Source organism: Coregonus lavaretus (genome assembly GCF_964263955.1).
Source record: "Coregonus lavaretus genome assembly, contig: HAP1_SCAFFOLD_2282, whole genome shotgun sequence".
NCBI lineage: Eukaryota > Metazoa > Chordata > Actinopteri > Salmoniformes > Salmonidae > Coregonus > Coregonus lavaretus.
In genome coordinates, this window is record NW_028162626.1 from 58325 (window position 1) to 84059 (window position 25735).

Here is a 25735-nt window from a genome sequence, read left to right on the forward strand (position 1 = left end):
GGATGGGTTATTAGCAATTGCGGGTGTGTGCAGAAACAGCACCACACACACACACACACACACACACACACACACACACACACACACACACACACACACACACACACACACACACACACACACACACTTCTAAGGACAGGAGGAACTCGTGACTACACTTGAGGCGGTCTGCTGGCTCCGTCAATATTCTGACGGAACTAAATCAGTACGCGCGCAACTCCAGTCGGTGCAGTGACGTCATGTGGGAGTGGTCTCAGCCCCGGGAGTGGGACCGCACCTCCGAGGCTCCGCCAATCCGAGAGGAAACCGGCTTCTCTTGAACCCAGATGGCTTCTGCTGATATATAACCCTCACGTCTGGGGCTGATACAATAGTCGAAGGAAATAACTTATGGGTGTCGTCGGTTAGACAAGCTCGAGGAGAAGCATCCTTTTCTATACGTAACCAAGGCGCAAAGAAACAACGGACACTCTTATCTTTTTTGAATTGTATAAAGATCCAGACTATTTATTTGGTGAGTCATTATTCATTTTAATGTATTACGTTAAATTGGGATTTTATTCACATTTCTTGAAGCAGAAGTGACAATTACATGGGAGAACATTTAGTTTTTTATTCTGACGCAAATTAGGACTTTTATTTTAAGGGCGTATTATAAATAACGTTATTATAGACACTGTGGCTTATTGCTATTACTTCTCGAAACTAGCAATCTAGTAGAATTAAAGCAACTCGATCGATTCCACTGTTGGCACAACTAATCTTCGCGCAAAAAAATGTATCCTAAGCAAATAAGAAAACAGAGAGAAGAAGAAATAACACTAATGCTTGAAATGAAACCTTGCCAATGTGGCTTATAGCCTTTCGCTTATGTGGCATATATACTGGGGTTTGTTCGGTATAGGCTTTTCCAATCACTCCCGGGACACCGTTCATATGACCCAGGGTGAGGAGTAGCCCAAAGCCCGGCAGATGGCGATATTGAGTAGTTTCATCTTACCGTCCAAAGGGAATGCATGCAGCCGGCTATACACTTATCCCCCGTGGACCAGTTCCTTACATAAAACATTCTCCGTTCAACTACAAAGGCATCGATTTCCTCAACTCGATTTAATGGGGAGAAGGCGGGAAAAACAACCGATTGGCTGAAAGTGATATGCAACATCCGGGACTAGCATTAGCTATTCTAGCATGGTGGTGGTAAACAGTGTTTCATAAAGAAAGTATTTTACATATTTTGCCCGTTTTTTTTTCTCGCCTTCTCTCTACTAAATAGAGTTAAGGAGGAAATTGACGCCTTGGCAGCTTGTATAGCCGCCTGCATGCATTCCCTTTGGATAGTAAGATGAAATGACTCAATATCGCACATCAATATATTATAGGTGCTTCTACATCTGCATTGCTTGCTGTTTTGGGGTTTTAGGCTGGGTTTGTGACATCTGCTGATGTAAAAAGGGCTTTATAATTACAATTTGATTGATTGATTGATATGTACATATCTACTTCAATTACCTCCTACCCCTGCACATCGACTCAGTACCGCTACCCCGTGTATATAGCCAAGTTATCGTTACTCATCGTGTATTTATTATTACTTTTATTATTACGTGTTATTGCTTTTCTATTATTTCTCTATTTTCTCTCTCCTTGCATTGTTGAGAAGGACCCGTAAAATAAGCATTTCACTGTTAGTCTACACCTGTTGTTTACGAAGCATGTGACAAATAACATTTGATTTGAAACTCACGATCTATGGAAACGTTTTGGCATTTACTTGGTAAAGTAAGATACAGAAATGAAACACATCCTTCTGTGTTCTAGAAGCTATAATCTACTTCATAGTGATGCTGCAACAAACAAAAAACATTGGCTGGGCTGGGCCTTAGCATGTAGGAATGCTGTGTTTATATAGCCAGTCATTGGCTGGGCTGGGCCTTAGCATGTAGGAATGCTGTGTTTATATAGCCAGTCATTGGCTGGGCTGGGCCTTATCCTATAGGAATGCTGTGTTTATATAGCCAGTCATTGGCTGTGCTGGGCCTTAGCATGTAGGAATGCTGTGTTTATATAGCCAGTCATTGGCTGGGCTGGGCCTTAGCATGTAGGAATGCTGTGTTTATATAGCCAGTCATTGGCTGGGCTGGGCCTTATCCTATAGGAATGCTGTGTTTATATAGCCAGTCATTGGCTGGGCTGGGCCTTAGCATGTAGGAATGCTGTGTTTATATAGCCAGTCATTGGCTGGGCTGGGCCTTAGCATGTAGGAATGCTGTGTTTATATAATCAGTCATTGGCTGGGCTGGGCCTTATCCTATAGGAATGCTGTGTTTATATAGCCAGTCATTGGCTGTGCTGGGCCTTAGCATGTAGGAATGCTGTGTTTATATAGCCAGTCATTGGCTGGGCTGGGCCTTATCCTATAGGAATGCTGTGTTTATATAGCCAGTCATTGGCTGGGCAGGGCCTTATCCTATAGGAATGCTGTGTTTATATAGCCAGTCATTGGCTGGGCTGGGCCTTATCCTATAGGAATGCTGTGTTTATATAGCCAGTCATTGGCTGGGCTGGGCCTTATCCTATAGGAATGCTGTGTTTATATAGCCAGTTCTTGGCTCAACGTGGTCTCAGAGCATTTCGTATTATTCTGTACATAAATCAGAGACCCTCTATTTAGTGGAGGTTACGTTTCATACGGTAGGCTATCTATTTATTTCTGGATGTCTATCATCCTTTCCGGATGATATGTTATGAATTACAAGTCGTATGATATGTTACAAATTGTTATTCGTAAAATATATGTTACAAATTGCAATTTGTACAATATGTTACGAATTTGCTAAATGTTCAAACGGTACGAATTTGCAAAACGCATAATATGTTACGAATTCAAATTTGTTGTGGCTAATGTTAGCTAGGTGGCTAAAGCTAACGTTAGCTAGAACTAGGGGTTACGGTTAGGGGAAGCCAACACGGTAAGTACAGTTGAAGTCGGAAGTTTACGTACACCTTAGCCAAATATATTTAAACTCAGTTTTTCACAATTCTTGACATTTAATCCTAGTAAAAATTCCCTGTTTTAGATCAGTTAGGATCACCACTTTATTTTAAGAATGTGAAATGTCAGAATAATAGTAGAGAGAATTATTTTATTATTTATTTCAGCTTTTATTTCTTTCATCACATTCTCAGTGGGTCAGAAGTTTACATACACCCAATTAGTATTTGCTAGCATTGCCTTTAAATTGTCTAACTTGGGTCAAACGTTTCGGGTAGCCTTGCACAAGCTTCCCACAATAAGTTGGGTGAATTTTGGCCCATTGCTCCTGACAGAGCTGGTGTAACTGAGTCAGGTTTGTAGGCCTCCTTGCTCGCACACACTTTTTCAGTTCTGCCCACATATTTTCTATAGGATAGAGGTCAGGGCTTTGTGATGGCCACTCCAATACCTTGACTTTGTTGTCCTTAAGCCATTTTGCCTCAACTTTGGAAGTATGCTTGGGGTCATTGTCCATTTGGAAGACCAATTTGCGACCAAGCTTTAACTTCCTGACTGATATCTACATCATTTTCCTTCCTCATGATGTCATCTATTTTGTGAAGTGCACCTGTCCCTCCTGCAGCAAAGCACCCCCACAGCATGATGCTGCCACCCCCGTGCTTCACGGTTGGGATGGTGTTCTTCGGCTTGCAAGCCACCCCCTTTTTCCTCCAAACATAACGATGGTCATTATGGCCAAACAGTTCTATTTTTGTTTCATCAGACCAGAGGACATTTCTCCAAAAAGTACGATATTTGTTCCCATGTGCAGTTGCAAACCGTAGTCCGGCTTTTTAATGGCGGTTTTGGAGCTGTGGCTTCTTCCTTGCTGAGTGGCCTTTCAGGTCATGCCGATATAGGACTCGTTTTACTGTGGATATAGATACATTTGTACCTGTTTCCTCCAGCATCTTCACAAGGTCCTTTGCTGTTGTTCTGGGATTGATTTGCACTTTTTGCACCAAAGTACGTTCATCTCTAGGACACAATACGCGTCTCCTTCCTGAGCGGTATGACGGCTGCGTGGTCCCATGGTGTTTATACTTGCGTACTATTGTTTGTACAGATGAACGTGGTACCTTCAGGAATTTGGAAATTTCTCCCAAGGATGAACCAGACTTGTGGAGGTCTACAATTTTATTTCTGAGGTCTTGGCTGATTTCTTTTGATTTTCCTATGATGTCAAGCAAAGAGGCACTGAGTTTGAGGTAGGCCTTGAAATACATCCACAGGTACACCTTCAATTGACTCAAATGATGTCAATTAGCCTATCAGAAGCTTCTAAAGCCATGACATCATTTTCTGGAATTTTCCAAGCTGTTTAAAGGCACAGTCAACTTAGTGTATGTAAACTTCTGACCCACTGGAATTGTGATACAGTGAATTATAAGTGAAATAATCTGTCTGTAAACAATTGTTGGAAAAATTACTTGTGTCATGCACAAAGTAGATGTCCTAATCGACTTGCCAAAACTATTGTTTGTTAACAAGACATTTGTGGAGTGGTTGAAAAACAAGTTTTAATGACTCCAACCTAAGTGTACGTAAACTTCCGACTTCAACTGCATATACATAGCATTCACACTGATGTAGGGGCTAGGCCTACTGTAAATTACATTATGGCTGAGCATGGACATGCCAAACATTGTCAATAAGCAAGATTACATTTATTATTGATAAGCTCTACAAAGAGAAAGAATAATTCTAATCAAATTCAAAACAAAAAAACTGTAGGTGCAAAGTAGTAAGTAGTTGCTAATTAGCTAAAATGCTAAAGTTGTCCGTGATGAGATTTGAACACACAACCTTTGGCTTGCTAGACGTTCTCACTGGCTCAATGTGTTAGGCTTGGCTCAACAGATGGAGATTGATGAGGCCGCTAATTTGCCTACAAGAGGAATTCGTTCAGTGTGTAAAATGAGTACCTAGGACAGTTGCAACTGTGGGAAAATGAGGCCAATGACTACATGGCTATATGTTTGGAGATTCTTGGCAGACGCAGACCAAATGAACAGCCTTTATTGAATTAGACAAATGAGACTGAGTGAATGAGACTAGGCCTACTTGGATAGAGTTAGATACATTACAAAGCAACTGGCACTTGTTATTGGATCTGACATGGGTCTATCTGACTGAGTTAAACCTATGTGTATTACAGTGCTATTTCAGTGCTATTACAATGCTATTACAGTGCTATTTCAGTGCTATTACAATGCTATTACAATGCTATTTCAGTGCTATTTCAGTGCTATTTCAGTGCTATTTCAGTGCTATTACACTGCTATTTCAGTGCTATTTCAGTGCTATTTCAGTGCTATTTCAGTGCTATTTCAGTGCTATTTCAGTGCTATTACAGTGCTATTTCAGTGCTATTTCAGTGCTATTTCAGTGCTATTACAGTGCTATTTCAGTGCTATTTCAGTGCTATTTCAGTGCTATTTCAGTGCTATTACAGTGCTATTTCAGTGCTATTTCAGTGCATACTGTACATCCGACTACAAGAATAGGCCTATGGAGAATTTTTTAAAATCTTGATTATTTAACATTTCAAGTCAGTTCTGAGAGGGGAACAGGAATCCCAGTGTCCTAAACCGTTTCCTATATGTCTCTTAATCTCATCCCACTTGGCAAAAACTGGTTTAATCAACTTTGCTTCTACGTCATTTCAACAACAAAAATCAATTGAATCGTTGAATCAATGTGGAAAACTAATTGCAGGGGAATTTCGTATTTTTCCCCCACATAACTTGTAACCTAAATCCAATTACATGGTGACATGTTTTGTTGATTTCACGTTGAATTTGCTTTAGTTGAAAACTCAACCAAATGTAAATCAAAACTAGAGGTTGAAATGACGTCTGTGTCCAGTCTGGGTTGAAATGACGTCTGTGTCCAGTGGGGATCTGTCTGGTAAACCTTGGAAAGTTTGTAGCCAATGTCACCATGCAGCCACGGTCTGTTTCCATGCACGCTAGCCTCGTATACACTCCTCTGTCACTGATTGGCTAAAAGAGTGAAGGCAGGGTCGCTGATTGGCTAAGAGAGCGAAGGCAGGGTCGCTGATTGGCTAAGAGAGCGAAGGCAGGGTCGCTGATTGGCTAAGAGAGTGAAGGCTGGGTCGCTGATTGGCTAAGAGAGTGAAGGCAGGGTCGCTGATTGGCTAAGAGAGTGAAGGCAGGGTCGCTGATTGGCTAAGAGAGCGAAGGCAAGGCAGTATAATTGTACCTTAAATGTACTTTTCGTTCCTTTCGGAAGCTTATCCGACTTTAAGGTAAGAGCCAAGCAAAATGGAAAATATATTATTCTCTGAGCAATAAATAGACATTCATTAAATGTATGACTAGCATGTCCATTTAGTGCAGCAGGTCTAGGGTATGGGTTATGCTGTAGTAGGCCTAACCATGGATTTCGCTTTGCTTCGTTTTTAGGTTGAAAGGATACTTTGTCTCACTTGCGCTCAATTTGATAGTCCAATAAAGCTAATGGCCTTGGAAACAATGTAGCAACTAGGAAATTGCATCAGCAAGTTGTTTAAATTAATTTGCGTTACAATGTAACCTAATTTAATCTCTGTAGAATGACAGAACTAATGATGAGTGCCTAATTCTACGGAGCCCCTTAGAGGTCATGGTGGAGCCAGCCTAATCCGTTCCCTCATTATTTTTTTATCCATTCACTCTGACTTGTATGTAGGCTACCATGATGCTCCCACTTGGCCGATAACATACAGTACCAGTCAAAAATGTGGACACACCTACTCATTCAATGGTTTTTCTTTATTTGTACTATTTTCTACATTGTAGAATAATAGTGAAGACATCAAAACGATGAAATAACACATATGGAATCATGTAGTAACCAGAAAAGTGTTAAACAAATCAAAATATATATTTGAGATTCTTCAAGGTAGCCACCCGTTGCCTTGATGACAGCTTTGCACACTCTTGGCATTCTCTCAACCAGCTTCACGTGGAATGCTTTTCCAACTGTCTTGAAGGAGTTCCCACAAATGCTGAGCACTTGTTGGCTGCTTTTCCTTCACTCTGTGGTCCAATTCATCCCAAACCATCTCAATTGGGTTGAGGTCAGATGATTGTGGAGGCCAGGTCATCTGAAGCAGAACTCCATCACTCTCCTTCTTGGTCAAATAGCCCTTACACAGCCTGGAGGTGTGTTGGGTCATTGTCCTGTTGAAAACAAATGATAGTTCCACTAAGCCCAAACCAGATGGGATGGCGTATCGCTGCAGAATGCTGTGGTAGCCATGCTGGTTAAGTGTGCCTTGAATTCTAAATAAATCACTGGCAAAGCACCCCCACACCATCACACCTACTTAAATATACTTAAATCTATGGCAAGACCTGAAAATGGTTGTCTAGCATTGATCAACAACCAATTTGACAGAGCTTGAAGAATTTAAAAAAGGATAATGAGCAAATGTTGCACAATCCAGGAATGGAAAGCTCTTAGAGACTTACCCAGAATGACTCACAGCTGTAATGGCTGCCAAAGCTGCTTCTACAAAATATTGACACAGGGGTGTGAATACTTATGTACATTCGATATTTCTGTATTTCATTTTCAATCAATTTTCAATTTTTTTTTTTACTTTGACATTTTGGGGTATTGTGTACAGATGGGTGAGAGAAAAAAAATATTTAGTCCATGTTTAATTCAGGCTGAAACACAACAACATGTGGAATAAGTCAAGGGGTGTGAACACTTTCTGAAGGCGCCGTAGGTAGCAGACTGAATCACACTGTGGCTTCATCCCAAATGGCACCCTATTCCCTGATAAGGCTCTGGTCAAAAGTAGTGCACTAGATAGGGAATAGGGTGCCATTCTCTGGTCTAAAGTAGTGCACTAGATAGGGAATAGCAGGGTGCCATTTGGGACAAAGACTGTGGCTTAACTAAATTATGCCACGACTGCTGAGCAAGCACAGCGCTCGCTCTCTCATTCCAATCCTGTTAGAGGTCACTTTTTTTTTTCACGTCTCTTTTCTCGGAATCGTGTGAGTTCCTGGGCATGTCCAGTGTTGGTTTTGGCACGGCAAACTCACAGTACTTAGTACAGTGTGTCTCTGTCATGAGACACCGGTACTGCTGCTGTGTAATCGGCACTTGGCCGTCCAAGGATGACAACATTCGAGGCCTCCTGTCCTGGGCCTGCAAATCAGCGCAAGCGAAAGCTTGATGGTGCAATGTATCTGATTGATGATCCAATATGTCAATGTTTTAATTGTATCTGTGGCTAGCAAATAAATGCATTATTATAGGTAATGTATTTCCGAACCATAAGTTTGAGTCTTTGACAACAAAAGCATTCTACCTATTTGTAAAGTATTCAGGTGAGTGGGGTCCTTACACTGTCCTCTTCCTCCTCCTTTAGGTGACTGTGAAGATGCCTGTTATCAGAACACTCAGCAAGGTGGCTAAGCACGCCCTCCTGAGCTCAGGATGTGGATGTCAGCCAATCACAGTGGCCGTACGGACCATCAGCTTCTCGCCCCGCCAGGTCACCTCGGACGCCAGCTTCCACTCCGTGTCCTTCTCCGAGACAGACCATCCCAAGGTGCTCATCACAGGTAAGACCAATCAATGAATCACTCAGTTAAGAGTTCCAGAGAGATCACCTGGGGGAAGAAACTAAACGCAATAGTATCTCTTATCAATGATCAGCTCTAACGACTGTCAAGCTAGCTGTATTCTGTGGAGACGAACCTCTCAATAACACAATCTATCTCTGAAGAAGCTTTGTCTAACTGAACATTAACAAGGATTCTCAAGCAACAGACAGCATAGCTCTATTTGTGGGAAGCCAACCTTAATTACACAACCTCACAACCTAACACAATAGGACCTCTATCTATGGTTTATCTAAGCAAAGAAGCTTTGTCTAACTAAACCTAAACAAGACTCCCAAGCAACAGATAGCTGTATTTATGAAGAGGTTGGTTTGTTGTGTGAAGGGAACATCACAGTGTTTTACAACAGGACCAGAACAGAACAGCTATAGGCATGAAACCGATATATAGCTTCTCTACGCCTGATGGAACCTATTCTCCACGGCAACCCTGTCGTCATGCTGCTGATCTGTAACGATAACGTCTCTGATGTCCTCTAATAATAATATGTTTTAACCTCTCTCTCTCTCTCTCTCTCTCTCCCTCTCCCTCTCTCTCTCTCTCTCTCTCTCTCTCTCTCTCTCTCCTCTCTCTCTCTCTCTCTCTCTCTCTCTCTCTCTCTCTCTCTCTCTCTCTCTCTCTCTCTCTCTCTCTCTCTCTCTCTCTCTCTCTCTCTCTCTCTCTCTCTCTCTCCCTCTCCCTCTCCCTCTCCCTCTCCCTCTCCCTCTCCCTCTCTCTCTCTCTCTCCCTCCCCCTCTCTCCCTCTCTCTCTCAGGTGGCCTTGGACAGTTGGGGGTAGGGCTGGCTAAAAGGTTGAGGTAAGACCACTACAGTGTCCTGTAACAGAGTATACTTGCCTTTCTACAGCGGTTGATGTTTAACAGTATATACATTCATTTAGGATCATATTTGGATGCTTATTATTAGTACCTAATCTAGGTCCCACTTAAAACAAACTACAACTTCAAAATACTTTATATAGCATACATAAAGGCTTCATAGCACTGTGGTAACCCAGTAATCGTAGCCTTTACGAGGGAATGTTTTAGTCAAGTTTCCTCTTCTTCTTCTTGTGTTTAAATGTAACTTCCTGTTTCATAGGAAGCGGTTTGGAAACAACAATGTAATCCTGTCAGATATCAGGAAGCCTCCAAGCCATGTTTTCCACAGCGGTGAGTGATACACAACATGTCAACACAATATACCCTCTCAGACCTGCTACACACAACATGTCAACACAATATACCCTCTCAGACCTGCTACACACAACATGTCAACACAATATACCCTCTCAGACCTGCTACACACAACATGTCAACACAGTATACCCTCTCAGACCTGCTACACACAACATGTCAACACAATATACCCTCTCAGACCTCTGCTACACACAACATGTCAACACAATATACCCTCTCAGACCTGCTACACACAACATGTCAACACAATATACCCTCTCAGACCTCTGCTACACACAACATGTCAACACAATATACCCTCTCAGACCTCTGCTACACACAACATGTCAACACAATACACCCTCTCAGACCTGCTACACACAACATGTCAACACAATATACCCTCTCAGACCTGCTACACACAACATGTCAACACAATATACCCTCTCAGACCTCTGCTACACACAACATGTCAACACAATATACCCTCTCAGACCTCTGCTACACACAACATGTCAACACAATACACCCTCTCAGACCTGCTACACACAACATGTCAACACAATATACCCTCTCAGACCTGCTACACACAACATGTCAACACAATATACCCTCTCAGACATTAATACACAGGGCCGTATGTTTCAAGGGTCTCAGAGTAGGAGTGCTGATTCAGGATCAGTTTAGCCTTTTAGATCACAGTGAATAACTAAGACTACATATAATGAATCAGACTACATGGACATGGAGGGACCTGATCCTGGATCAGCACACTTAAACCCTTAGAGGATTACTCCATGAGGTGAGACTACAGGCACACAATGGCAGTGTGTTGAAGTAGGATGGTGGAGCCGCCTGGTTTACTGCTGAGCTACTGAAGTAGACTGGGGTATCTATCTACCGATTTGGCTGTATTTGCATCACACTGGGTTGACGTCAGACTAGGTTGTTCTAGGTTGTTCATTCACCAGACTATGTAAATATTCTGTTGGCGTGTTGATCAACTCACAAGCCAGCGGCTAAATTACGTCATTACTAGGGCTGTTGCGGGTGACCGTATTACCGCCACACCGGCGGTCACGAGTCATGAAGGCGGTCAAATTCCACGTGACCATTTAGTCAATAACTAGGCTTCTCCAAGCTCTGATGCTGCTGATGGTCATTAGTAGCCTACCAAACTTGCTAACTGCCTGGTACTCAGCACTCTATTGTCCTTCTAATCACTCTGACATCAATGCAAATGTCTTCGAAAGTCTAATCAAACACTATATGAGAGCCCATGAGCTCATGTTGCGCAACATTTCTATAGGCTATGCAATAGTGTGAGAAAACAGAGTGATGGCCTCTATTAAAAAGAGGAGGATCCCATCAGCTTTCTATAGGCTAGACCTACTATATTTATTTCTCAACATTCCTAATATTAAGCAAATATTAAGCACATGGCTTCTCTTTACAACAGGAGTATAGCCAACTGGCTGGCATGAAAATGAACCACAGGAAAAGCATCCTCCATTCGTTGTTTAAGTGCATAGATGGCATGTATTTTTTCCCCCTGCCCCTGTTTCGATACAGGTGCATGATAATGGTCCATTCTAAATCAAAACAAATTTCACACATATATTATTTAGTAAATGTAAAGATTAAATCAAGAATAGTCTGATGGGTGACAATGTTAGCCTATCACTTCTGAATGATATATTATCACTTGTGAATAATGACCAGCATAAGTCAAGAAACAATGTCTTTTTTTGTGACTTTTTCTAAATCATAGTGGCACACCTCATGTAGCCTAGCCCATAGGCCTATATGTTTTAATAAGGTTTGTATCACAACTAAAGTGGCCAAATAACTGCTTAAAATTAAGCACATTAATCCGCTTTACAACGGGGTGTAGAGCCTAACTGGCATACATAGACACCGCGTGAGTTTCAAGTTTGGGGAAGATCATTTTCACCATAAAAAATGCACCTTTATAATAAAAGCATTACATGCATACTTGCATTTGCGGTGACTTTTGATAATGGTGTTTTCAGCTAATGGAACATTTGCGCTTATAGCTGTCACGTCTCCTCCCGTTGCTCCCCTCCGGTGCTCTGATTCGCCACCTCGGCAACACCGGAATGGAAACCCAACGCACCCTAATCACTTCCAGCGCACCTGCACCTCATCATCTCATCACCACCCCTATATAGCCCTGGACTGTTCAGTGTAGTGTAGTGTAGTGTAGTGTAGTGTAGTGTAGTGTAGTGTAGTGTAGTGTAGTGTAGTGTAGTGTAGTGTAGTGTAGTGTAGTGTAGTGTAGTGTAGTGTAGTGTAGTGTAGTGTAGTGTAGTGTAGTGTAGTGTAGTGTAGTGTAGTGTTGTGTGTGATTGTTAGTGTCATGTCGTGTACTCGCTCTTTGTTGTTCTCTTGCTCAGTGTTAAGTAAACCTTTACATTGTTGATTCCTGCATTTGCATCCTGCCTCTTCGTATCCTCAGTACTCGTCACAATAGCTTACTACCATTTGCGCATTGCTTCACTTATATTGTGAAGAAATAGCCTAATAGTTTATCAACATTTTAAGCTAAACGTTCTGATCTGTTGCATCAGCCTCATTGCATAAAAAAAGGTTTTTTGATGCTAGTGGTTGTATTAATTTGAGATCTTTCACATCCCACAACTGTCCCTGACTATGTTTGGAATATTTATTTCTCGCACAGAATAGAATAGGTCGACTGTTGTACTATGGGGGATAGTAGATTGACATAGGCTAGTGCTTTTGCTGTTCGTTAGGCCTACTCATCTTGTTGGCTGACGAAAAGTAAATGTGGACAGTTCTTCCAATATCTTCAATATGCACCTCGGAATTGGATAAGGACGCACGCAGTTGCGTCCCCGATGTGTCTGTCTTCACTTGTAGCCTGTGAGAAAGACCCGATCACGTGATGTAGCGTGCAGAACTTAGGGAGAGGGGCACAAAGGCATAGATGTTTTTTTGTTTTTTTATGACCACACAAATGCCGCCGTGAAATTCTAGGATTTATCAAGTGCTTGTCAAATTGACAAGTCGCATCATGCAGCCTTACAATGTATTAAAAATCAAAACATATAGCCCAACGTTTGTAGAACAACTACATTTATAACTCTAAATTAAGCATATAGGAGGACCTATTTCTTTGTTAACCTCTACGGGATCGGTGTCCCGTATACGGGACGGTTGAGCTAACGTGCGCTAATGTGATTAGCATTACTGTTGTAAGTAACAGCAAACCTTCAAGGACATAGACATGTCTTATATTGGCAGAAAGCTTACATTCTTGTTAATCTAACTGCACTGTCCAATTTACAGTAGCTATTACAGTGACAAAATACCATGCTATTGTTTGAGGAGAGTGCACAACAACAAAAAACATATCATGGCAACTGGTTTGATACATTCACCTCTGAAGGTAAATAATGTACTTACATTCAGTAATCTTGCTCTGATTTGTCATCCTAAGGGTCCCAGAGATAAAAATGTATCATAGTTTTGTTTGATATAATCAATTTTTATATTCAAATGTGGGAACTGGGTTCTACACTTTGAACCCCTGCTGTCTCTGGCTCCACACCCACCCCGCCCGGCCATCTAGATGTGTGAAAGTTAGTGTATAAGCTAATGATCCATCATGTATGACATTCTTGGGAGTGTGTAAACTTACATTATGTATTACCATATCATTTTTGTATGTTCTCTATAGCTATGTACTTGAAAATGTATCAATTGACCAATTCGGCACATTTGGGCAGACTTGATACAAAATAGTCCAGTATTGCAATGCTTCACTGGATCAATCTAAAAACTTTGCACACACACTGCTGTCATCTAGTGGCCAAAATCTAAATTGCACCTAAACTGCAATATTATATTGTGGCCTTTCTCTTGCATTTCAAAGAGGATGGAACAATTTTTTTTGTTGAAAATTCTTGTCTGCTAAATGAACTAGTGCAGCCCACAGCCATATGGCATAGCCAGATCAGGACCTAACATGAGGACAATTCAGAGGATGCTATTCTGTTATTCTGAAATAGACTACATTTTCTTCATATCAAGTTTCTTTAGACCTGTCTAAAATAAATAATGGATTTATTGTGAAGGTGTAGGCTATATTACATGGATTTATTAGACTTTTTAAAATGTAGATGTTCCAAAGGTCTGCATCAGTGGCTTGTAGGCTATGTGTGGAAGCCAGGAGATGCTAAATATGTTTATGTTAATTAACGGTCAATTACCGTGAGACCGGCAGTTATTTGCTTGACAATCACCGGCTGACTAAATTTCGGGACCGCCACAGCCCTAGTTGTTACAACCAGGAAGGAAGCCTTAACCTGATTCCCGTTTGGCTAACATTACATTTATTAATTCATTCATTCAGGAGAATGTAAACTTGTCCATAATTTGCTTTAAAATGTCTGAAAGTTTAATAGAAAAAACATCTGGAGGGTCCGTAGTTAAAATAGGGAATGATTTGGTTAGTTGTGATATTGATCCTTGTGAAAAGCTTCTTGCACAGAAGGTCATCAGGAAGTTCATGTGTTTTGAACAGTTCAAATCAAATCAAATCAAATTTTATTTGTCACATACACATGTTTAGCAGATGTTATAGCGGTGTAACGAAATGCTTGTGCTTCTAGCTCCAGCAGTGCAGTAATATCTAACAAGTAATATCTAACAATTTCACAACATATACCCTATACACACAAAACTAGTAAGGAATGGGATTTAAGAACATATACATATATGGACAAGCAATGACAGAGCGGCATGGACTAAGATACAGTAGAATATTATAGAATAGAATGCAGTATATACACATGAGATGAGTAGTGCAAGATATGTAAACATTATTAAAGTGACTAGTGTTCCATTTCTTAAAGTGGCCAGTGATTTCAATAGGCAGCAGCAGCCTCTAATGTGCTAGTGATGGCTGTTTAACAGTCTGATGGCCTTGAGATAGAAGCTGTTTTTCATTCTCTCGTTCCCAGCTTTGAGGCACCTGTACTGACCTCGCCTTCTGGATGATAGCGGGGGTGAACAGGCAGTGGCTCGGGTGGTTGATATCCTTGATGATCTTTTTGGCCTTCCTGTGACGTCGGGTGCTGTATGTGTCTTGGAGGGCGGGTAGTTGGAGGTCACTGTCCAATAGGCTTGGGCGATATACCGTTTATACCGAATACAGTTGCCCCCTATTTCGAAATACCGACAGTATGAATTTCAATACCGTTAAAATTGTATATATATATTTTTTTTTTGGGGGGGGGGTGTTGGGGGCTGTGTGATACTCCACTGCTTATAACTAACTATAAGTTAAGTATAACTATAAAAAATGTAAGATGTGTCAAATATATGACATCCAGCTCATGGTTCCAGCGATGCGTTTGGTTTGCTAACTTGCTAGCTACAGTAAGTGGCTAGATGTCAAGATCCAGCTTATTGGTTACAGCAGAGACAATCAATCCCCTCCTTAATCAAGATCCCTGTTGCCTAAATTGTTTTGTGCGTAAAAAAAAAAATATTATTTGATTTTTTATAGCACAGGTAATACTGTATATCCCAGTATGGTACAGAAACAGTATGACGGTATGAACATCTGGATAAACCCTACTGTGATTGGCTGGTCAATAACCTGTAATGAACTGTCTACTACAATGCCTGATGAATGGTGATTGGCTGGTCAAAACTGTGTACTACAATGCCTGATGAATGGTGATTGGCTGGTCAAAATTGTCTACTACAACGCCTGATGAATGGTGATTGGCTGGTCAAAACTGTGTACTACAATGCCTGATGAATGGTGATTGGCTGGTCAAAACTGTGTACTACAATGCCTGATGAATGGTGATTGGCTGGTCAAAACTGTGTACTACAACGCTTGATGAATGGTTAGTCAATAACCTGTAATGAACTGTCTGCTACAATCACTGATGCAGGGCCAGCTAATACTAAGTCTATAGGAATTGTCCAGGGCACTGTTTAACCAACCGTTATCAAGAGTACTATTAGTGATTCTCATCCAAAATCCAGAAGACATTACAATTATACTAGGAGCTTTTACATTTACATTTCAGTCATTTAGCAGACGCTCTTATCCAGAGCAACTTACAGTTAGTGAGTGCATAGATTATTTGTTTATACTGGCCCCCTGTGGGAATCGAACCCACAACCCTGGCGTTGCAAACGCCATGCTCTACCAACTGAGCTACATCCCTGCCGGTCGTTCCCTCCCCTACCCTGGATGACTTGTGCGCCGCCCCATGGGTCTCCCGGTCGCGGCCGGCTACGACAGAGCCTGGATTTGAACCAGGATCTCTAGTGGCACAGCTAGCACTGCGATGCAGTGCCTTAGACCACTGCGCCACTCAGGGAGACTCTCTTTTAGTGAGAACATTTGTTTTATATTGATGTTTATTATTTCTATGGTGCCTCCTGTTTCTCCTCAGGACCCTTCATCTACTCGGACATCCTGGACTATAAGAACCTGCGTGAGATCGTGGTGAACAACCGTATCACCTGGTTGGTCCATTACAGCGCCCTGCTCAGTGCCGTGGGAGAGGCCAACGTAGCTCTGGCACGCGACGTCAACATCACTGGTGAGCAATGGAGAAACCACCATCTTGGCTCAGCCTAGATCCTTGCCACGCCACAGTTTCCTTGTAACTTCCATCCCAGGCTTAACCTAGATACACCAACACAGCACAGTTTCCTGCTAGTCAAGCCTGGGAGGTGCCCAGAGAGAGTAACTGTGAACTTCCTGTTCCTCAGGGCTCCACAACATCCTGGACATTGCAGCGGAGCACGGCCTGCGTCTGTTCGTCCCCAGCACCATCGGAGCCTTCGGACCCACCTCGCCCCGGAACCCGACCCCTGACCTCTGTGTCCAGAGACCCAGGACCATCTACGGAGTGTCCAAGGTCCACGCAGAGCTCATGGGAGAGGTGAGATAAAAACGCAATACAGAATACAGAAGAAATTACCAATCAGCATTCAGCCTCAAGCCATTCTACCTTATTCCAGAACCAGAATCACCTTTATTTCCCAACAACATTTACATGTACCAGGAATTTGACCTGGTGAATTTGACCTGGTGAATTTGACCTGGTGAATTTGACCCCTTCAGTCATTTGAAATCATTGGTCGTTAATGTCCCTATAAGTGAAACATCTAACCCTTATTGCCTGTCTTCCCTCCAACAGTACTACCACCACCGCTACGGCCTTGACTTCCGCTGTCTCCGCTACCCAGGCATCATCTCTGCCGACTCACAGCCTGGCGGAGGAACGACAGGTGAGTTAGAGAGACACACACCTGTCCTCCCTCCCACACACACGCCATAGCGGAACACCAGACTCCTCACTGTCGTAACTCTATTTGAGTACAGCCTCCTGACTTCAACGTGCCGTTGACTTCAACGTGCCCTCCATTTGGCAAATCTGTCCATAACTCTATCCTCCTGATTCCTGCTTATAAGCAAAAACTAAAGCAGGAAGCACCAGTGACTTGGTTAATAAAAAAGTGCTCAGATGACGCAGATGCTAAGCTACAGGACTGTTTTGCTAGCACAGACTGGAACATGTTCCGGGATTCTTCAGATAACATTGAGGAGTACACCACATCAGTCACTGGCTTCATCAATAAGTGCATTGATGATGTCGTCCCCACAGTGCCCGTACGTACATACCCCAACCAGAAGCCATGGATTACAGGAAACATCCGCACTGAGCTAAAGGGTAGAGCTGCCGCTTTCAAGGAGCGGGACTCTAACCCGGACACTTATAAGAAATCCCGCTATGCCCTCCGACGAACCATCAAACAGGCAAAGAGTCAATACAGGACTAAGATTGAATCGTACTACACCGGCTCTGACGCTCGTCGGATGTGGCAGGGCTTGAAAACTATTACAGACTACAAAGGGAAGCACAGCCGCGAGCTGCCCAGTGACACAAGCATACCAGACGAGCTAAACCACTTCTATGCTCGCTTCGAGGCAAGCAACACTGAAGCATGCATGAGAGCACCAGCTGTTCCGGATGACTATGTGATCACGCTCTCCGTAGCCGATGTGAGTAAGACTTTTAAGCAGGTCAACATTCACAAGGCCACAGGGCCAGACGGATTACCAGGACGTGTACTCCGAGCATGTGCTGACCAACTGGCAAGTGTCTTCACTGACATTTTCAACATGTCCCTGACTGAGTCTGTAATACCAACATGTTTCAACACTCAGACATCATTTACAGATAGCCAGGGGCACACTCCAACACTCAGACATCATTTACAGATAGCCAGAGGCACACTCCAACACTCAGACATCATTTACAGATAGCCAGGGGCACACTCCAACACTCAGACATCATTTACAGATAGCCAGGGGCACACTCCAACACTCAGACATCATTTACAGATAGCCAGGGGCACACTCCAACACTCAGACATCATTTACAGATAGCCAGGGGCACACTCCAACACTCAGACATCATTTACAGATAGCCAGGGGCACACTCCAACACTCAGACATCATTTACAGATAGCCAGGGGCACACTCCAACACTCAGACATCATTTACAGATAGCCAGGGGCACACTCCAACACTCAGACATCATTTACAGATAGCCAGGGTCACACTCCAACACTCAGACATCATTTACAGATAGCCAGGGGCACACTCCAACACTCAGACATCATTTACAGATAGCCAGGGGCACACTCCAACACACAGACATCATTTACAGATAGCCAGGGGCACACTCCAACACTCAGACATCATTTACAAATGAAGCGTTTGTGTTTAGTGAGTCAGATGCAGTAGGGATGACCAGGGATGTTCTCTTGATAAGTGTGTGAATTGGACCATTTTCCTGTCAAAATGTAACGAGTACTTTTGGGTGTCAGGGAAAATGTATGGAGTAAAAAGTACATTATTTTATTTAGGAATGTAGTGAAGTAAAAGTAAAAGTTGGCCAAAATATAAATAGTAAAGTAAAGTACAGATACCCAAAAACACTACTTAAGTAGTACTTTAAAGTATTTTTACTTAAGTACTTTACACCACTGCTTATAGGAACACTTATTTCATTCCATGCATCAACCAGCTACAGTGGGGGAAAAAAGTATTTAGTCAGCCACCAATTGTGCAAGTTCTCCCACTTAAAAAGATGAGAGAGGCCTGTAATTTTCATCATAGGTACACGTCAACTATGACAGACAAATTGAGATTATTTTTTCCAGAAAATCACATTGTAGGATTTTTTATGAATTTATTTGCAAATTATGGTGGAAAATAAGTATTTGGTCACCTACAAACAAGCAAGATTTCTGGCTCTCACAGACCTGTAACTTCTTCTTTAAGAGGCTCCTCTGTCCTCCACTCGTTACCTGTATTAATGGCACCTGTTTGAACTTGTTATCAGTATAAAAGACACCTGTCCACAACCTCAAACAGTCACACTCCAAACTCCACTATGGCCAAGACCAAAGAGCTGTCAAAGGACACCAGAAACAAAATCGTAGACCTGCACCAGGCTGGGAAGACTGAATCTGCAATAGGTAAGCAGCTTGGTTTGAAGAAATCAACTGTGGGAGCAATTATTAGGAAATGGAAGACATACAAGACCACTGATAATCTCCCTCGATCTGGGGCTCCACGCAAGATCTCATCCCGTGGGGTCAAAATGATCACAAGAACGGTGAGCAAAAATCCCAGAACCACACGGGGGGACCTAGTGAATGACCTGCAGAGAGCTGGGACCAAAGTAACAAAGCCTACCATCAGTAACACACTACGCCGCCAGGGACTCAAAACCTGCAGTGCCAGACGTGTCCCCCTGCTTAAGCCAGTACATGTCAGTACGTGGTCCTCTGTAGCTCAACTGGTAGAGCACGGCGCTTGTAATGCCGAAGTAGTGGGTTCGATCCCCGGGACCACCCATACACAAAAAAAAAAATGTATGCACGCATGACTGTAAGTCGCTTTGGATAAAAGCGTCTGCTAAATGGCATATTATTATTATTATATTATTATGTCCAGGCCCGTCTGAAGTTAGCTAGAGTGCATTTGGATGATCCAGAAGAGGATTGGGAGAATGTCATATGGTCAAATGAAACCAAAATAGAACTTTTTGGTAAAAACTCAACTCGTCGTGTTTGGAGGACAAAGAATGCTGAGTTGCATCCAAAGAACACCATACCTACTGTGAAGCATGGGGGTGGAAACATCATGCTTTGGGGCTGTTTTTCTGCAACGGGACCAGGACGACTGATCCGTGTAAAGGAAAGAATGAATGGGGCCATGTATCGTGAGATTTTGAGTGAAAACCTCCTTCCATCAGCAAGGGCACTGAAGATGAAACGTGGCTGGGTCTTTCAGCATGACAATGATCCCAAACACACCGCCCGGACAACGAAGGAGTGGCTTCGTAAGAAGCATTTCAAGGTCCTGGAGTGGCCTAGCCAGTCTCCAGATCTCAACCCCATAGAAAATCTTTGGAGGGAGTTGAAAGTCCGTGTTGCCCAGCGACATCCCCAAAACATCACTGCTCTAGAGGAGATCTGCATGGAGGAATGGGCCAAAATACCAGCAACAGTGTGTGAAAACCTTGTGAAGACTTACAGAAAACGTTTGACCGATGTCATTGCCAACAAAGGGTATATAACAAAGTATTGAGAAACTTTTGTTATTGACCAAATACTTATTTTCCACCATAATTTGCAAATAAATTCATTAAAAATCCTACAATGTGATTTTCTGGACTTTTTCTTCTCATTTTGTCTGTCATAGTTGACGTGTACCTATGATGAAAATTACAGGCCTCTCATCTTTTTAAGTGGGAGAACTTGCTCAATTGGTGGCTGACTAAATACTTTTTTTCCCCACTGTATGTGGAGCTGGCTCTCGCTGCGCAACAGATGATCTTATTCTGCTCAAACTCTGAATGTCAGGGCTCTTATGAAGTGTTCAATTAGATTTTTCGATTGCATTAACATTGTCACAAGACACAGTGATTAGAGGGAAAACAGAGAGCTGAGTACCAGGCCATTTGCGATTGGCCGTTAGCAAGTTTGGTAGGCTACCAATGACCATCAGAGGCATCAGAGCGCCGTTTTGGAGAAGCCTAGTTACCGTGGAATTTAACTCGTGACCGCCGGTGTTGTGGTAATATGGTCACGGCAACAGCCCTATCTCAGTTTGCATAAATAGATCGAAAGTCATCAATCACTATGATCAAACCAAACCTATCTAAACCTCTCCTCCCCTCCTCCCTTACTCCAGACTACGCAGTAGCCATATTCCATGATGCCGTCAAGACGGGGAAGTTTGAGTGCAACCTGAAGCCAGACACGCGGCTTCCCATGATGTACATCGACGACTGTCTGCGTGCCACCGTGGAGATGATGGAAGCGCCCACAGACACCCTCTCCATGAGGACCTACAACATCAACGCCATGAGCTTTACCCCTGAAGAGCTGGCTCACGAGGTCCAGAAACAGCTGCCGGACCTGGAGGTCACCTACGACATCGACCAAGTCAGACAGGCCATCGGTAAGAGCATTTGATTGATCCTTGTTTTATACTGGTTGGGTGAAATTTCAGAAGTCCTGAAAACCCAGTCGGAGGATTCCCTTCCTGCCCATTCTCTTCTGATTCTGGCAATCATCCAACCGGGATTTCTGGGAAAGCTGGGAATTCTGGGAAGGTTACCCTAATACTGGTGTGTGATACCCGTTGAGATCAAAGATCGATGATCGAGGTAAACCTGTCTGAATGCGCCACTGAAGGCTCTTTTCGAGATTCTCTTGAACTTCCAAGCATTTATATTTGAGTTGAATGTAGAAACTAACAACAAAAGTCTCACGTGACAATTTGACTAACTCTTTTACAGCCTTTCGTTTAAGAAGACATTATAATACATTTGTCATAGTATGAAAATGAAAAATGTATGCACTCACTAACTGTAATTCGCTCTGGATAAGAGCGTCTGCTAAATGACTCTTACCCAGAGCGACTTACAGTTAGTGCATTCTTAAGGTAGCTAAGTGAGACAGACAACCACATATAGCTATCAGCAAAGTCCGTGCTAGTAAGAAAATACAAAAGCCATTGTCATTGTGAACCAACAGAACGGAGCGTTGACGACGTCTCCTCTTCTCTTCCTTCCCCTTTACAGCCGACAGCTGGCCGATGAACTTTGAGGACTCTAACGCGCGGAACGACTGGGGCTGGAAACACGACTATGACCTCCCGGAGCTCGTCCAGACCATGCTCAACTACATCGGCTCGGACTCGCGCGTCGCACAGGCCAACTGAGGGGCCAGCGGCGGCGTGGTGCTTGAGTGGCGTTGTTGTTTCTTTGTACTGTTGTTATAGAGGACGGAGACACGTGGTTTCTCTCTCTCTCTCTCTCTCTCTCTCTCCTCTCTGTGTCATTTGGAAGGGCTGTCTGTCTGTCTCTGTCTGTCTGTCTCTGTCTGTGTGGCAGATCAAGCTATTACAATGTGACGGTTGGTCGCGCGAGAAATAGCGGGCCGACTCCCCTCCTCCGGAATGAGGGGTTAGAAGACGGGGTCTTGTTTAGATGGAACTTCTCGGAGAGGTTCTCTTTATGGTCGACTTGCATGGCTATGAACTGTTCACCGTATCGTACCATTGTGACATTTTCAAGGCAAACAAAACAAAGAACGTAGCATTGGTCAACCTTAAGCGCTTGAACCCTTCCTCTCTCTGCGGAGAGCTAATGTAAAGGGTTACCTCTATGTAAAGCTAATGTAAAGGGTTACCTCTATGTAAAGCTAATGTAAAGGGGTTAACGATTCTATCATTCTTTTGCCAAGAGCTGAGAATTCAGGTAAATGTACGGCCATAATCACATTAAGTTAAAGTTTTAGATTAAGAGCTTCACTGGTATAAACATTGTAATTTGATGCACTTTAAAGCAAGAGAGGACGATTGAAACCCTTTTAAAAATCATTGAACAGTTTTTAACTCTGTTTTGTGTGTGTTTAACATCGAGTACCAGCTCACATTTTTCTATAACTTTATTTTACGTTATTTTAGCTGTTTTATTCCACTTATTTTGCATTCTTCTATTTATTCTGTCTGCTGGTGATTAACTGAGTGGGAATCAGGTGATAACTGAGTGGGAATCAGGTGATAACTGAGTGGGAATCAGGTGATTAACTGAGTGGGAATCAGGTGATTAACTGAGTGGGAATCACGTTGAGTCAATGTGCTTCTTGCACTTCTTGTATGTAAAGCGTGAATGAATGGTCCACAGCTCCTCTGGAGCGCTTGGGTGCGTCTCAAATGACACCCTATTCCCTAGATAGTGTCACCCTATTCCCTAGATAGTGTTACCCTATTCCCTAGATAGTGTTACCCTATTCCCTAGATAGTGTCACCCTATTCCCTAGATAGTGTTACCCTATTCCCTAGATAGTGTTACCCTATTCCCTAGATAGTGTTACCCTATTCCCTAGATAGTGTCACCCTATTCCCTAGATAGTGTCACCCTATTCCCTAGATAGTGTCACCCTATTCCCTAGATAGTTTCACCCTATTCCCTAGATAGTGTTACCCTATTCCCTAGATAGTGTCACCCTATTCCCTAGATAGTTTCACCCTATTCCCTAGATAGTGTCACCCTATTCCCTAGATAGTGTTACCCTATTCCCTAGATAGTGTCACCCTATTCCCTAGATAGTGTTACCCTATTCCCTAGATATTCCCTATACACTATATAGGGAATAGGGTGCCATTTGGGATGCACTCATTTGACTGGTTAAATATGGACTGTTTCCGTTAGTTCGTAATTGACCTGTCAGGGATGCCAATTTTCACCCACTCAATCTGTTCCTCAAAGGGGTGAAGGAAGTCCAAGGAGCTGTGGATATGATATTAAAAAAAGGAAATGGGTTGTGGTGTTTTTCTTTTCAGATGCTATTGTTGTAAATTAATTCAATGCTTTCTGTGTGAAAGTCGGAAACAAATGTGTGTTCTTTCAATTACAAAAATCTGCTTTGTCACCAAAGTGTCTCTTTCTGTATCCTTTTAATATTTTCGTTTATTTGTCAGGGGCCATTGTACAACACGCCATTTGCGCCAGATTTAGCTAGATTAGCTCATTTTCATCTGTAGTCCCTGGGCAGAAAACAATCAACATTAAAACATCAATACAATCCTACAGTATAACACTATTTTCCTCCTCACTGTTACAAAGTAAACAATCTAATTCTCTAATTTTCCTCTGTTTCTATCAAACTCTTTCTACTTTCTAATTTATTTCCGTACTAGTAAAGCCAGAGGAAAATAATTGAAACTTCTCTCACACTACTAGTATTCATAAGGTGTTGTTTAGAATGCGTTCAGTACTAAACTTCCTCTTGGCCGCCGCACCTCGGGCCTTGAGGTTTGATGCATATTAAAATGTCTGTGAATTCATTACATCACTAGGCATTTATTTGATTAAAATTTGACTGACAATTTGGTTAGCCACTAAGACTTTGGTAGCTACTGTGGTGAACCTGAGGCGTAAGGAGGTGGTTGGGTTGAACCAGTGTGATATTCTGTGAGATACGTTGAGCCGTGCACTCTGGCCAACAGTCATGACATCAACCTGTCTGAGCCAAGGGATGTTAAGCTGTTCAAGGTGTTAACGGTGTCCTGTAAAACACTAAAGGGCAGGAACATCCTGTAATCAAAACACACAATGACACGTGGCCGACTTTCACTGCACTATTACCACTGAAAATACACTGCCTCAGATGGAATGGAATGCATTCTAGAACACCTTAACAGAACTTACACTGAACCAAAAAATATATAAACGCAACACGCAACAATTTCAAAGATTTTACTGAGTTACAGTTCATATAAGGAAATCAGTCGTTTGAAAATAAATTAATTAAACCCTAATCTATGGATTTCACATGACTGGGAATACAGATATACATCTGTTGGTCACAGATAAAAAAGACAGTGGATGCGCCATAGGATTAGGAATTAGAATACTAGAATGGACATAGGGTCAGCCATGTTGGTCAGGGAGTTGGTCAACCATGGTTTGCCAGTGCTGTGATAAGATAGCAGGGGCACAACTTTCACTGGGGATGAAGGGGACATGTCGTCCCCAATACACACAAAACTAGTAAGGAATGAACTTTAAGAATATATACATATATGGACAAGCAATGACAGATAGACCAGCTGCAAAGTCAACATTTTGTAAATAGTGTAAAAAATTCAGGAAAACTAAAAGGTTAGGTTACGGTTAGCAGTGTGGATAAGGATAGGGTTAAGGTTTGGGTTAGGTTTAAAATCCGATTGTATGACTTTGTGGCTTTGCCAGCTAGTGACCACTCTGCAGAGCTGCCTCTAGAACAAGACTCAAAACACTAACCCTGCACGTAGTGCAATACTTTTGACCAGGTCCCTATGGGAACTATGGGTGCTATTTGGGACACACCCCTCAGTCTCTATCAGCCTATCAATGAACCGTGGCACAAACATCAGGTGGCATGTCGAGGCTGTCTGGGTGTCTCGTGTGAACTAAAGCGAATAGTTACACAAACAAAACTGGCCAAGAAGTTAGATAACGTTTAATATCTGTTCTTACAGTATGGAGGATTTTAAGGTTGGCTTTTTTTCCCCCCATCAATTCTCAGAAGCAGATTAATATAAGGCCCCTCATATAACCTTCCTAGGGTATGTGGAGTTACATAAGACTCTGGCTGGTTGGGCCACTGTGACAAACGCAAACCGTCACCACCTGACATGTGGTAGAGCCAGAGTCCCAAACGGCACCCTATTCCCTATATAGTGCACTACTTTAGACCAGAGAATGGCACCCTATTCCCTATATAGTGCACTACTTTAGACCAGA

At 42.6% G+C, this 25735-nt stretch overlaps 1 protein-coding gene across 1 annotated transcript; it reads left to right on the plus strand.

Moving 5' to 3' along the window:
* Window positions 1-331: 331 nt before the first annotated feature.
* LOC311119090 (L-threonine 3-dehydrogenase, mitochondrial-like) lies at window positions 332-24037 on the plus strand. Its single transcript, XM_084193838.1, has 9 exons — window positions 332-514; window positions 8430-8625; window positions 9440-9482; window positions 9766-9836; window positions 16304-16453; window positions 16626-16798; window positions 17057-17147; window positions 21130-21399; window positions 22025-24037. Exons 2-9 carry the CDS (start codon window positions 8442-8444, stop codon window positions 22162-22164), a joined length of 1122 nt encoding a protein of 373 aa, XP_084049964.1. The 5' UTR covers window positions 332-514; window positions 8430-8441; the 3' UTR covers window positions 22165-24037.
* The last annotated feature ends 1698 nt before the right edge of the window (window positions 24038-25735 follow it).